General features: G+C 40.0%; 1 protein-coding gene across 9 annotated transcripts in view; it reads right to left on the reverse strand.

Annotated features, from left to right (window-relative positions):
• The window catches only part of CCDC146 (coiled-coil domain containing 146), a 265,750-nt gene that overhangs the window by 6,131 nt on the left and 243,879 nt on the right, over positions 1-15,740 (reverse strand). For 7 of the 9 annotated variants that reach the window (XM_035255009.3, XM_078343039.1, XM_035255011.3 and 4 more), the window contains 8 exons: positions 14,400-14,495; positions 13,532-13,702; positions 9,343-9,431; positions 9,083-9,247; positions 7,528-7,752; positions 5,638-5,866; positions 1,471-1,599; positions 819-956 (listed from right to left, as the gene is read on the reverse strand). In XM_035255009.3, coding sequence (XP_035110900.1) covers positions 819-956; positions 1,471-1,599; positions 5,638-5,866; positions 7,528-7,752; positions 9,083-9,247; positions 9,343-9,431; positions 13,532-13,702; positions 14,400-14,495 — 1,242 coding nt within the window. The remainder of the gene's footprint in view (positions 1-818; positions 957-1,470; positions 1,600-5,637; positions 5,867-7,527; positions 7,753-9,082; positions 9,248-9,342; positions 9,432-13,531; positions 13,703-14,399; positions 14,496-15,740) is intronic. The other 2 variants (XM_078343040.1, XM_009002586.5) reach the window with 1 other exon arrangement.

The raw sequence follows: 15,740 nt of genomic DNA on the forward strand, positions 1-15,740 counted from the left end.
TGGTACGCATGAAAGGCCTCACCAGAACGGTCTTGTGTAGGGGTAGACTGAGGAAGGAGTGAGTCTCACGCCTGCATGGACATGACACAGAAATGGAACAGGCATTGGGTATACAGCCTGATGGGGCAATCCTCCAAATGAACCTTTTTGGAAGCAAGAGTCAGAGCCACAGGAAGCCTCGGGAGGCCTGTGGGAGTCTAGGGGGACTTCTAGGGGCTCTGCTGGCTACTCCTTTCAGTGTAGCATCTAGCAGTCCTACCCCCACTCTGAGCCTTTGGATCTGCCATCCTGGTCTCTTATGCTTATTAAATTAGGGAGTTCCGTGTTCCTGGCCTTTCCTCACTAGTGGGGCCTGCTGAGTATCTCTGTGGTGCAGCCGGCCTGGGTATTGTGTCACTGCATTTCTCTTTAACAGTCCTTCCATTTCTGGGTTCTGGCTGAGTTCTGGATTGGACCATTCCCTACTCAGATCACTGGGGAAGTGAGACCTTCTACTTAAAATAAACTGGAAAGGATTTAACTCTGTGCATGAGATACAAAGATGGCAAGTGTCGTTATTTGGGTAGTTGCTCTGCTAAGTGAAACATGTATACTGTCATTTCAAAGCTTAGGTTTTGCCATCATGAAGTGAATTCATTCAGGGAGTAAGACTAAAACATGTTAGACAAGTCTCTGAGCCATCCTTCCGTTTTTCTAAGTTTCCTTAGTCGTAAAGCCTAATCTCTCCGGTGCTTCTCTCAATAAATCTAGCAGTCTGCGGAAAATAAAAGGTAATAAAGGAGCAAGGCAGAAGGGAAAAGGCAGAATCTCAGGCCAACCTTCTTGGCTAAGAGCAGCGTGTCCTGCTTGCAGGCCTGAGTTCTTCTGGAGAGCCTGTCCGTGAGCCGGGAGACTTGCTCATAGATGAAATCCTTCTCCAGCAGCTTCTCCTCCTTCTTGGCCAGTTGTAGTTCCAGCTATGTTTGAAAACAGTTTCAACAGGAAGAAAAAAAGTCATATTTCCTAATTAGAGCATAATTTCCCCTCAACCCCCACAAAATACGTCTGGAAAGTGTTTAGAGGTGGGTTAAGTCACGACTTCCCCTGCCACAGCCCCTGCAGATACGGCTGGCAGTTCCTCCTCACATGGTAGAGTATGGCCCCCTCGGCTCTATGTAGCATCCACGTCACCATTCTTCTGATGTGTTCCCATCAGGAAGACCAATTAATACATTTAAGATGCCAAAATTACTCCTTTAGGCCATGAAAGAAAGGTGCCTTCGGAATCTCAAAACAATTGGATTGGAACTTCTTTTGGCAAGTGTCTAAATCAAGCTTAGAATGTGTGACTAGATTACAGTGAAAGGACTGTATTAGTGACTAGAATAATGAAGAATAGGTCTGTCCGCATAACATGAAACAGTACCATAGGTACCTGTGCAACTATATCAACAAGGGCTAATAGAGGCAATTTTAAGCAAGAATGTTTACCTCGTCTAATTTTTTGATCATTTCTTTTTCGGTCAGATCTTTCCCCAGAAGGAAGCGAGCTCTGCTCTTACCGTCAGGCTTTACAAACTCTTTCTCCAGGTCTCTAATTCTGTCTGTACACTGTGAAAACTATTAAGAAAGAAACATTAACTTTAAAATGAATTCTCTAGCTCAGTAAATCTGAAAATCACATTGCCAGGGTCTTTTAGAGTCTTTCAGTGGGACCAACCCAGGCAAGGGTAGAAGAAAACTCTGTTTTCTTAACATCCCATCAGCTGGTACCTGGTTCAGTGATGTTTTTGCTCATTTATGGTACTGCAACTATGACGTCTATAATTGACTATACAAGACGAGGCAGTGCCTTCTGGGTCATAGAAAAAGCTGATTTCACAAACAGCCCTTGATTGCTTCCCATTTTGTGTTATATTCATGGGATGCTGTGTGGCTGCAGGGCTCCACGTATACAGCCTGATACGGTTTGGATGTGTCCCCCTCCAAATATCATGTTGAATGAAAGGTGATCCCCAATGTTGGAGGTAGGGCCTGATGGGAGGTGTTTGGGTCATGAGGGCAGGATGGAGCCTTCATGAACAGCTTGGTGCTGTCCTTGCAATAATGAGTGAGTTCTCACTCCATGAGTTCAAGTGACAACTGGTTGTATAAAAAGAGCCTGGCTCCTCTGCTTCTTTCTCTTCCTTTCTCTCTTGCTGTGCAATGTACTTGCTCCCTCTTTGCTTTCCACTGTGATTGGAAGCTTCCAGAGATCCTCACCAGATGCAGATGCTGGCACCATGCTTCCTGCACAGTCTGCAGACCATGAGCCAAAATAAACCTCTTTTTTTTTATAAGTGACCCAGCCTCAGTTATTCCTTCACAGTAATGCAAATGAACTAATACACAGCCTTCACCTCTTCACTGCAGGTTGTTAGAGAGACGAGGGTAACTAGCATCCAATACCCTGGACTTCATTTCAAAACGCTTGGCTGGCAATAGGTTTAATGGCTTCCCAAAGAAAAGAAAAACATTATTAATTATGGAATCTACCTAATGCACATTCTGTGAGAAAAAGCTTGGGCTATTTGTATATTTTTCTGCAAAATCCCCAATACAGTGCCATATGTATCAACTATATTTGTTCAATCAATGAAATTTTGGAGGGGAATGAAGACACGTGGCTACTCCTAAATGGGAGTGGTAGCCACACTTAGTTTTGGTTTTATAGGGAGAGAGATGTGGAGCATGGTGACAGCCAAGAAGCATTATTTTCAGTTTTCCTACTAATACCTATGTAATCTCAGGCAAATCATTTATCTTCTCTAAACCTTAGTTTCCTCAATTGTCAAATGGGAAGAAAAGGCTCAGTCCCATGGGATTGATCCATCATATATGAGGTAATATATTTACAGTATTTTACCTGTCTAGGACTGATGCAGGTAGCATTTTTTAAATGTATGCTCCTCCTCCCTACGAAAAGAATGATAAATGGTGACAAATAATTTAACATTTTTCTTTTTCCTCTATCTACATTCCTTAAATGTCCTTAATATAGAATTGAAGTATATATATATATATATATATATATATACTGTTATGTATATTATAATAATATCTGTTGTGTATATTATTAACAATACTTGATGCTCCCTTTTCTTAATTAGGAAACTAAGGAACAAAAATACAGTGCTTGCTTATCAAAGGGGTGTCTCAATTTTATTTTGCTCTTGGCATTTGAGGAAATACTGTTTACTCTGTTTATGTAAAATAGTGACCTTGTGTCCCAAAATAGTTCATGTGACTTCTGAGGTTCCTAAAATTGAGCTATTATTACAGGAACCAGGAGAAGAGACTCATGATAAACCTTGGATTAGACTTTTAGATGATTAAAAACTGTTCTGGACAGCTGAAAAAAAATGCAAACCTTAAGAGAATCCTGGAAAATGGTGCAAAAATAAAAAGGGGGGAAGACTTAAAAAAATAAAAACCCAAGACATTGTGGCTATAAAAAATAGCAGGATATGACTGGGATCCGGCACAGCAGAACACAGCACAGAAATGGCTTGCCTCAAGCTCAAAATTCCATATCACGCCCTTCAAGGGTACACGTGATGGGTGCTGAGTAGATAATCAGAATTAACCAGTCGAGTAATATAACTGATATCACATAGTCCACATGTCTCAGTTCATGTGCAACCAAAATGATAAAAGTTCAACATCAGGCAGGGTGTGTCATGTTATTAAATGCCTAATATTTCCCTCGGGTAAAAGTGAATTTACATTTCACACTAGATAATTGGTTTTTTTTTTTCTAAGAACAATTTTATCCACTGAATGGAAGTATTGATTTGCAGTGAACACAAAAAATATGCTTATACAATAGAGAGGAAATTATTCTGTTGCAGATTTTACTGAATTTAAAGTTCCTTTGTGCTGCTGGGCATTTTCATAGTTTAGGATGGGCAAAGGCGGACTTGAAGCTACATTTTGGGAAAGAGCTGTAGAGAACAAAATTCTTCTGTAAAATGGAATGAGGCAAGTACGGAGTTCCGGGGGGCAAGCTGGGATGATGAGGCTGTGGAGGGAGAGAGCAAGTGTAAAAGAAAAGCCAGTGAAATTGAGCTAGGCAAGGGTGTGGCATGGGGTATTAGTACTCAGGGAAGTGTCTCCAGTGAGAGAGTGCTCCCAAGAAGAGCATGGATGTCTCATATCTAATTGAAGTGTTTTGCATTTCTGTAATGTAACCCCACATATCACCGTCCCACATCTTTAATAAAGTCTGCTCACAGAAGCCTTGCAAGAATGGTCATGTGGAGGTATAGCCTGAGGAAGGGGTGAGTCCCCATGCCTGGGCAGACATGGCACAGAAGTGGAACAGGCACTGTGTGTGCAGGCTGATGAGCAATCCCTCAAATAAACCTTTGTTGGAAGCAGGAGTCAGAGCTGCAGGAAGCCTGGGGAGGCCTGTGGGAGTTTAGAGGGACTTTCTGGCCACTTGATCTGAATCTGGCTACACTTACTGAATAAACGAATGGAAGAACTCATGTCTAAATTTAAAAAAAAAAATCACTTGGAATCAGAACATTGGCATATTTGTGCAAACTGAAAGAGGCTGCTATCTATATAGCATATACACATTCAAATGGCATAAAATATGAAAACAGACCTATCATCCAGTCCCATGATATTCTATGAATCCCCTTGACATGATTTAAAAAAAAAGAAAAAAAAAAAGAGGGGGACCCAAGACTGTCTAGGGTATGAGCTAATGAAGAACATTTACTTGTATACCTAGAAAATAAATGAAACGATCTCTCAGATTTTTGATAATTGTAGTAGTAATTATATATTGGGGGTAGAATTTTATTTTCTTCTTTATAATTTTTATACTTTTACAAAATTTAATTTACCAAATGTCTTAGCTTTATTATTAGGTTAAAAAAATAGCAAACCTGACATTTTAGAAAAAATGTTATAGATTAGAATATGTTTCTGCTACATTGAGTCAATGGGAGCAAGTTTAGGCTATACAGTTTTTAATTTTAAAAAATTTCTATTAAGAACAAACCGCAAGTAACACATGTGAAGAAAGTAGCTTATATAGCTTATTAGTATTTTCTTTATTTTGTTATTTCATGCTTTAGGTTTTTTGATTTATTCCACTTTTAAAAAGGCCGTGTCAGAGGTCAGGTTACTAAGCTATCATAGAACTACAGTGGTTAATAGCCAAGTCATATGTGACTGCCAACTACTAATAGGCAACAATCTCCAGACAATCTCTTGTTCTGGGGGCCAGAGTACGAAAAGTAGGAGTGCTGGCTCCTCTGCAACATCTGTCCAGTAAGCAGCAATGACATCGTTATGCTGAAGGGAGAAGGCCTAGATCACTATGAGGAAGCTGAGCTAGAGATAAGTCTTGGGAGGCATTACATTCCAAGAAAGGCAGAAAATGCTTCATAAGAAAAAAAAGACCATGTGTAGCCCGGATGCCTGAAGCACAGATTCCATCCTAGAGTAGCATCCAAATGCATTTTTAATCAAGATGTAACTCATGGATTGTTATAGATCCCAGAAATAGTATGGCTTGGTTTACATGCAAGAGCTCATTCACAAACTGATAAAGGCAGAAAAACATAAATGGTCTGAGGAAGTGTCCTGTGATCACTCACCCACCTGAATTTGGAGTACAGCTAGGTCGGCATCCAGGGACCTTTTGGCTGGCAGCAATTTCTGGGTCACACAAATTTGTCTTTGCTTCTCAGCAATCTTCAGTTTGAGGAATTGGATCTTTTCTTCCAGGACATGTATTTCAATTTCTCCATTTAGTTTCATCTTCTCTTGGATATTTATTTTTTCATAAAAAATGCATACTTCTTCTTCCCGCTCTATCAGCTGAATGCCACTATGGTCAAATTCAGAGGCAGAGGCTAAGTGGGCATTGAAACTACCATTTCACTAGTCATTGTGGTTCCCTTGGCTTTGAATGCAAGATGTACATCAACATAGCATACTTCCAGAGGGTGACAAATAGTTATCAATGGCTTTCTAATTAAACTGCCTCCACACTTTGGATTTCTGTAGGGATAGGAGGGTTACTGAGCCTTTCAACTTTGAAGCCGACCATGTGGTTGGCTAGCCACAGTGTCTCTGCAGTCCCAAAGGTTTTCCTGGGTTGGGAAAGAATGCCATTCCCAATGCACAAACAAAGTGATCCCACAGTCTGATTTTCTGCCGATCCTTTTCTTGGGTCAGACTTGCCAACCAAGGTTGGACAGAAACACACAGGCAGGGGACCAGGGAATGTAGCTCTGGTGTGCGTCTGCTCTATATTAAGTTGCTACGCCCATTAGTTTCTTCTCAAGTTGAATATTTCTGATTGTAATTTCCCCATAAACAGGCAAAAATCTATGTTTTGTAACCATGCCAGGAGATGATCCCCTCTTGAAAGGAGAATATGGGGAGGAAACAAAGTAAGAATGTTCTAACCCTAGCAGCTCTGGTCTGCATGACTGATCATGCCCCACCGATCTGAGTAGCACCTGGGTGTACACTGTTTGTCCAAAAGCTTTGGTTTGTGCCAGGAGCCAAATAACATTTTTCCCCCCAGAAGAAACCTACCAGCCCTTTGGAAATGTGCTGTTCTTCAAAGGACCCTAAAGGTCTTCCCACACACTATGCATATCCATTACTTCAGAATTTCTCCTTTAATTGCTTCTATGACTCCCCTCCCTCAAAACATGTGTGCACGTAGTTGTACCTGGCTAATCCTAACTCTGTATTTTGTCTGTTTTCCTTTCAAAGGCTCTTCTCAAGATCAAGTTCTCCTGATTTAATTGCAGCGTGGACGAAATAATGCTCCTCCTAAAGGTCTTATTAACATGCTGAGCAAATGAACTGGGAGAATGGCTGAGTAAATATAATAAGACGAAACCTACCACAAAAATGGGTACAAGTTCTACACTTACTTATGTCAATTATGCTGAAAGAATTTGGTATTATAAGAGGCAGGAATGACCATCTAGGAAAGGACATTGATCTTCAAGCAAACAACTTCCCAAACCCCTCCTCTTTGCCTGTTTATGAGGACAGTATTTATTTCTTCTTTTTTGGTGGGGAGCCAGTGGACAGAGTCTTACTCTGTTGTCCAGGCTAGAGGGAAGTGGCGCGATCTCGGCTCACTGCAACCTCTCCCTCCAGGTTTCAAGCGATTCTCATGCTGCCGCCTCCCAAGTAGCTGGGATTAAAGGCACCCACCACCACACCTGGCTAATTTTTCATATTTTTTTAGTAGGAATGGAGTTTCACCATGTTGCCCAAGCTAGCCTCAAACTCCTGAGCTCAAGTGATCCACCTGCCTTGGCCTCCCAAAGTGCTGGGATTACACTCCGCCTGGCGTTAGGGATAGCATTTCTTATTCTCAGGGAAAACAACACACAGTCCCTCCTCTCCAAAGGCTAATGAAACCTGAATATCAAATTTCTCTCACTACTCACTGTCAAGTCTATGTAGAGAAACATTCCTAAATTGGATCCCTGGTGCTCTGTTCTTATACCTGGATTTTACCTTTCATTTCGATGCTGAACAGCTTTTTCGTATCTTTTGCGAAGCTGCACCATCTCCTCTTCGATCATTGTGATCATATTGGCAAGTCTGTCAATGTTATTTAACTGGGCTTCCTTCTTTTCTTTCATTTCCTGAAGTTTTGATACAATTTTGCACACATCATTTTGCATGCTCTCTCTGATGGTAACATTGTTGGCGTGTTTCAGCACGGAATTTTGTAGCTTTCTTTTAAAATAATAAGACAGTGGATAAGATTATAATTTTCTTTAGTTTATTTAAAAGCAACGAAGGCTTCTAAAACACAAGCACTATGGTAGCAGACCTTGCTTTAGTGTAGCCCTTGAAATGACGACACTGGTAATAATGATACTCATCATGTGATACGGAATTTTCATAATCCTTCCAGGTCTCAGATTTTCTTTCCTTCCACATTAGAACATCTTTCCTTTGTGCCCCAACGTTCTACTGCCTGCCTTTATCAAAGCAAGAGACTGCAGTCATTCACTTATTGTTCTGTCATTCTCAGGAGACTGCCATCTTGAGGAGAGATGGTTATATCCAATAATGTCCATTGGACATAGGTGTGCCTGACTCGGCCTATGGCCACAATAAATGCTGAATGAATGCATGGCCTCTAGAAATGTATTTTATTTTCATATTAGACAAGAACCTGATTCAGAAATTATATTTTCCTTTTCATCCGCTTCCCTCCCCTGAAATGGGGCCACTTTATAATCGCTTTATTAAAGGAAACTGGGCAACCATGGCCACCAGAAAATTAGTTTGTGACCTGATTATGTACTAACATACAATTACAAACATAGGTGAAAGAATCCAGCAGATCTTGGCACATGGTAAATAATAAACGAAGAAAATAACTATTTGCCAGAAACTCTTCGGAGTGTTTTTATATGGATTAGGTCATTTCATAGTAAAATGTCACATGAAATGAGGACTATTTTTATGGATAAGAAAAGTGAGCTCAGAGAGGCAAGGCAGCTTGTCCAAGGTCACACAGGTGATAAGTGATAGGGGTGGTATTTGAGTCTAGACATCACCTGTTTTCATCATTCTGCTATAAGGTATTGCCTCCCACAACACATTAGACACTTTAAATCAACCACCAGGGGATGTTGGTTAACAAACAATTTGACTATTTCCTAACTTCCAAATCCTAATTATTAGATTTGTGCTTTTCTTTCTAATTGGGCAGGTAAGATCATCATAGTAAGCATCGTTATATAGTATGGTTTTTCATTCATTAAAAACATGACTCCCAAACAACAGAAGCGTAATAGATGATGATTCTATAAAATAAGATGTTTGAACAAGGGCTTTTCTGGCTTTCTAAAATGCTATTATTTTTATTTTTAATTTAATTTTTTAAACTTTTTTAAGACAGGGTCTCACTCTGTCACCCAGGCTGGAGTGCAGTGGTGCCATCTTGGCTCACTGCAGCCTCGGCCTCTTCTATCTTATTATCCTCAGGATTTTTAGGGTTCAAATGAATCATAAAACAAGGCTTTGGGAGGGCAATAGTTATTATAACACTTACCTTTCTTGACTAATTGCACTATTTCTCAGAATTTCAAGTTCATTTAATGACATTTTATGCCTTTCTTTTATTTCATTTACTTTCTGGTGAGCTTTGTGGAGTAAATTAACAAATTTGTTTCTTTCATTTCGAACGGTGTCATACAGTTTAGCAAATTCTCTGAGTCTGTAAAAATACAAAGTGTTTACTGAAACTTATGAAATAAATATCAGGTTTTTTCCCCTAACCTAAATAGATAAAATATCACATAATTACTTTACCTCCGAAAAATTTCACACTTTTTCTTCTTGTGTATCCTGATTTCAAGATCCTTTGCTTTGATTTCCTTAACAATGTTGGTATATTTTTGCTGAAATGAAAAAAAAAAAAAAAAAAAAAAAAAGTGAAATAAAAACAACATATGAACACTCCCAGCTTTATCCTGCATCATTCTCTTCCATTAAAGACAACTCTCCAACCTAGGCAACATAGCGAGACCTCATCTCTACAAAAATAAAAAAAATTATCTGGGTATGGTAGTGTGCACCTATAGTCCCAGCTATTCAGGAGGCCGAGGTGGGAGGATCACTTGAGCCCAGGAGTTTGAGGCTGCAGTGAGCCAGGACTGCATCACTACGCTCCAGCTTGTATGACAGAGTGAGATCCTGTCTCAAAAAAAAAAAAAAAAGAACAATTCTATCTTGGCCTGCTGGGTTATACCGATCAGGGTGAAGGGTAAAGGAGATCTGAAAATATTCTGGCCAGCTGAACCGATTCACACTGGCTAAGACAAATGGTTACCTAAGGAAGAGAGCAATCGAGAGAAGAGAAAAAGCAAAGAGCCTGTATAGGTTGGATTTGAGGAAAAGTTTGGAGAACTTTTGAGAGAGAGGAAGAGTGATTTTGAACTGCACAGCTGGACTGGGTAAGTGTAGAGTTTATGGAAGATGGATGAGGGAAGAGGATTCCTAGTAAGTTTTGGTAAGTGTTATAAACAGTCTCTGTGGTGTTCTGTCAGAGACTGAAGCAATGATTTTAAAGTACTTTCCACTGTTTGCATGTGGGGTGTTTTCCTACACAATAAAGCATCATATTGAGACCAGCTGTAAGGTGTTACACATAAATATTTTAAAAGAATGCAGTTATATTTCTAAAGCTCTGAAACTATATCATGTGTTAAATACACTAGTTATGTTCTTCAAATCTAAAGACACTGGATCCTGCATCTGGGATAAGAAACATATTCAAAAATGAAGGATTTGCTGGTAGAAATGAGAGAAAATAGTTTGTCAGCTTTCTCTCGAGAACTGAGAGCAAAGCCCATTTGGTATGAGTGATTGAAAAGAAACTAGCCATAGAGCCAAGATTGATGTGTAGCATTTTTCTAATGTCGTTCTCCATCAGAACAGGAGTCAGGAAGAAGCTAATATTTAAGTAACTGTATCCATGAATAATAAAACAGATGGAAAAATGTCTGTCTTGGGGGTGATAGCAAGAGTTTTTTTCTTCACCTTTGTCTTTTTGTAGGGATATTGATGTGATGTGAACATAAAATAATAAGATTTACTCCCTTCTTACGGAAATTGCAGCTACGTACAATTAATATTTAACACATAATTCCTAATGCTAAAAATACTCAAGGGATAAACATTTGTCCTTTATCAATTTTTGTATCTCAAGAAGAATTGTTTTTTGTGGTTTAATACAAATTAGCTCATTTAATAATGAGGTTTACTTTATACAGGTTACTCACACATAGATAACACGTATATCAGTTTTTGAGATTAATTGAAAATTATCTAAATCATAAAACAGATCAGTGATTCTTTTAACAAGTAAGTATGGCCAGCCTGGACCACATGGTAAAACCCCTCCTGTACTACAAATACAAAAACACTAGCTGGACATGTGGTAGGCACCTGTAATCCCAGCTCTTGGGAGACTGAGGCAGGAGAATCACTTGACCCTGGTAAGTGGAGGTTGCAGTGAGCTGAGATTGTGCAATTGCACTCCAGCCTGGGCGACAGAGTGAGACTCTGTTTCTAAAAAAAAAAACAACAACAAAAAACCAACAAGAACAAGTAAGTATACCTCTAGTGTTTCTATAATTGCTAAAGAGAAAAGGTAGGAAGTTTCTCACTAGAGAAGACTCACTTGAGTGGGATCTTCCCAGTCAACAACAGGTTGTCTTGAAAACCCTATTCTGGACGAGTGCCATTCTAGACCCTGACTTGGTGAAGATGGCTGGTTGGCTGGCTTTCTTTCTCTCCTCCCTCCCCCCCCTTCCTCCCTCCCTCTTTCCCTTTCTCCTTCCCTCCTTCCTTCCCTTTCTCCCTCTCTTTCTCTCTCCCTCCCTTCCTCCCTTCCCTTCCTTCTCTTCTCCCTTCCTCCTTTCCTCTTGTCCTCTCTTTCCTTCTTTCTTATTTCTCATTTTTGACATGGACTCTCACTCTGTTGCCTAGGCTGGAGTGCAGTGGTGTGGTCTTGGCTCACTGCAACCCCCACCTCCTGGGTTCAAGCAATTCTCATGCCTCCACCTCCTGAGTAGCTGGGATTACAGGCATCCACCACTGTGACAGGCTAATTTATTGTACTTTTAGTAGAGATGGGGTTTCACCATGTTGGCCAGGCTAGTCTTGAACTCCTGACCTCAGGTGATCCACCCAACTCAGCCTCCCAAAGTGCTGGGATTATAGGCATGAGTCACCGCTCCTGGCTGAAGATGGCCTTCTCACATCTCTCCTCTCTCCTCTCCTTGTCCTGCTCCTGCATCTTACCCCCTCAGTCACTCTGTGCTCTCAAGCTGCCTTTCTTCCATCCAGTCCTCCCTGATCACTTCTTTACCTAGTAAAACCTCATGAACTTCGCTGTTGCTGCAGCCTTCAAGATGGAGTTTGAAGTGTTTAACGTGGATGAAGTGACTTTCATCATCTGACTTCTCCTGCTCTCTGGCCTCACCATTTGACATCCTTTCTCCCCATTTTCCCATGTGCCAGCCATGCTGAACTTCTTTTAGTTTCTCAGATATGAAGGTGGAAAAATAAACAGTGAAAGGGGGATGTGAAGTGCCTGCAGTGGGTTGTGTGATGTCGATCTTCTCCTCAAGTCTTCTTTGCAAAAATCTACTTCACACCTCACTGCTCACTAATGCTTTGGTGTGAGTGAGCTCTTTATGCAGAGTGAGAAGAAATGCCATCCAATGTAAATAAACAGAATGAGAACAAAGGGTGTACTTAGAAACAGACCACATCTGGGTCATTTGATAAATTCTTTAACTTTTAATTAATTAATTAATTAATTATTTTTTTTTTTGAGAGAGGGAATCTCACTCACTCTGTTGCCCAGGCTGGAGTGCAGTGGCAAGATAATGGCTCACTGCAACCTCCACTTCTTAGTTTCAAGAGATTCTCCTGCCTCAGTCTCCCAAGTAGCTAAGATTACAGGCACCTGCCATCACACCTTGCTAATTTTTCTATGATGGGGTTTCACCATGATGGTCAGTGTGGTCTCAAACTCCTAACTTCAAGTGATCTGCCTACCTCAGCCTCCCAAAGTGCTGGGATTACAGGCATGAGTCACCAGGCCTGGCTCTGTCCTGTTCATTTTTAATAGGGAGCTTCTGGGCTCGATCTGGATATAATCCTTATATGGAATAAATGATTCTAATGGTAGAATTTTAGCTTGCATGACAGGAGGGCTGTTTTGCCATTTGTTTTCTTGACTTTGGGGAGAATGTTTCATTGGCATTTTGTAGGAGCCCAGGAGAATCATGGTGTGTTGCAGCAACCAAGAGTATCCGGCATTCTATTAAACGATGCTGTCTTGAAGTTGGGAGGGACAGCTGTCCGGTGCTTCCACTCTTGAGTCGTTCCTGGGCAAATCACAGTGGAGTCTGAGATGGGAGTGAAACCCAAATGACATCTGCAGCCTATGCAGCTGCCAGTCCTGTCCACTGGAAGCACCCACTTGATTCTTACTGAAAGTGTCATCTCTTCAAATCCTCTGCTCTTTGTCAATGATCTCTTTTCCCCTCTAAATTATTGGCTACTGCTAATCCTGGGACTATTTTTCAGTGCATGATTGAATCTCTTTTAGGGAAGATTTTATAGTCACTGGAACTTGAAGGAGAGGTACAGTTACAGTGATCCCTTCGTAAACATGGGGAATTGGTTCCAGGACCCTTTGAGAATAAAAAAATCCAAGCATATTAAAGTATCAAAGTTGGCCCTGTGGAACTCACCTATAAGAAAAGTGGGCCTTCCATATATGCAGGTTTTGTATTCTGTGAGTACTCTATTTTTGATCTGCATTTGGTTCGAAAAAAAAAAAAACTGTGTAATTGGACCCATGCAGCTCAAATCCATGTTGTTCAAGGGTCAATTGTATGGCTTTCTAATGCACATTGCATTAAAACCAAGCTACCTTGAACAATATGTGGTTATCAATGAATGGTTAAAAGAATGCAGTTACCTGAGCTTTCAGGAAATCCTTGGACTTTTGTTCCTTTTCATCAATTTTGACTTGAGTCACACGGACAAGGTTGAATACTAGCTCTTTTAGGTTTTCTTGGTCCTTTAAAAGCTTGTTTTCTTCTGCAAGTTGTTGTTCTACTAACTTAGACTCTATTTCTGATAGAATTTTCTTTTGAAAAAAGAACACAGATAATATTATAACTTATTTGTTTGAAGGAATACAATAAAGCTACTAACTTAGACTACCTTTTCATTTCCTATACAGAAAGTATTTTATCAAAACAAACAAGCCACGTGTGGTGGCTCATGCCTGTAACTCATGCCTTTGGGAGGCAGAGGCAGGCGGATAACTTGAGGCCGGCAGTTCAAGACCAGCCTGGGCAACATAGTGAGATCCCTCTCTACAAAAAATTAATATTTAAAAAAGTGATGCCACTGTTTTAGCTTCATTTCTTTTATTTTGTAAAAGAATGTGAAAATCAGTGGGTTAAAATGATAGAACTTTTTCTTATTCAGACTGTATTTTCAAGTCACGAAGAAAAAGAAGAGACATAAAAGCAAAAGAAAATTTGAAATCAGTCATCGGGGAAATAAAACATTTGTTGTTTACTTTTAATGTAACAGTAGCCCATAATTTAAAAATCTCATTCCCTTGAATACTTTTTGCTGGTTCAAACATATTCTTTTTTCTCAAATTTAATGTAGGATCGGAGTGGACTTTGAGATGAAGAAACATGCCCACATTAAACAGGATCATCCTCTCTTTGATGACTCTCTTATTGATAAGGTTTTGTGGAGCACAGTTAAAAACACCACTCTGTATTAACCATTCCTAGATAGAAGCTTAAATGAGAGTTGATATTAACCTGTTGGACCAAATTCCTCTTAGCTACTTCTACTTCCTTGTGAAGCTCTCGCCTTCTTTCAGATAATGTAGAATCATCTTTGGGGATAGCTTCAATCTGGAAATCAAAATTTAAAAACATGCATTTATATAAGAAATAAATCTTCACTGCCATGTAGTCAACCTGATCACACACTTTTTGAAAATGGTGGGCAAATCACTAGTCTCAATCTTATAGGAACTTCCTTTTGTGCCAAATATTCTTTATAAGCCATTGCAAATTAAAAAATGAAGACCTGCCAAAAAACTGTAATTTGCCCACTGCAAATGTTTTATTATTTAGAAGCAAAATAAGTCTTACTAAGAACAGTTAACATTTATTGAGCATAAGCTAAGTGCCAAGTAAGGTTCTAAATGCCTATATATATGTATTATATATATATATGATCTTATTTCATCCTTATAATACCCCTCATGAGGTGGGGATTATTTTCCCCAATTGTACAGATGAGGAGAAAGAGGCACAAACACATTTAAGCAACCTGCCTCATTGATGCAGGTGCAAACCCAGCGAGGTAGACTTGGAACCCATCGTCTGCCTAACTCATGACCCAGCACTTTGAAGACATTAATATACTATGACTATTCAAATGATAATTATTACAACGTGTGAGTTCATTTATGAAATCTTATAAGATAAAGAAAAAAACAGAATTTATTAACAATAGTGGGGATCCTTTGCTACTTATATGTAGTCATTTGATTAGTAGCCAGAAAGTTCTTACACAAAAGAAAAGCCTCAACTTTTTGATTGATACTTAAAACTTCACCATTACATTTCTGTTGTAATGGCTTACACTTTTCTCCTGTGTTGACATACTTCAGGGAGAAGGCAGATCCCACACTATAAGTCTTTGTGGCCCTATTAGGAATGAGTGTGTCAGATTCTTTGTGATAAAGATGAAAGCAGAGAGGAGGACACATGGCAGGTAATGGCGAAAGGGTCATCTTGGGGTGCTTACAGCCTAGCTGACTTAGAGCAAGTTTAGAGTTGGATATTTGCATCAAAAGCACATGACTCCAATCTGATGTGGTGCAATTCCTACTATGACAGTACACATTTTCAGGCCCTACAGTTGAATACTGGCCAAAATTTGACCCAAGAAGGGAGTGTCACAGTGTCTAGTGATTTGAGGGTTACCTAACAGGATCTTTCTGAGGATCGTGCTGCGATGTTAACGTCACTAAAGTGTGTCTTCGGATGCCTCATCATCCATGAACCTGGGCATCTTCAGTAGCACTTTCTGCACCCTCATGTCCACGTCCTGCTTTCCCATCGGTCTCCTACCCTGGAGCACTAGCT

This window comes from Callithrix jacchus, chromosome 11, assembly GCF_049354715.1.
Source record: "Callithrix jacchus isolate 240 chromosome 11, calJac240_pri, whole genome shotgun sequence".
NCBI lineage: Eukaryota > Metazoa > Chordata > Mammalia > Primates > Cebidae > Callithrix > Callithrix jacchus.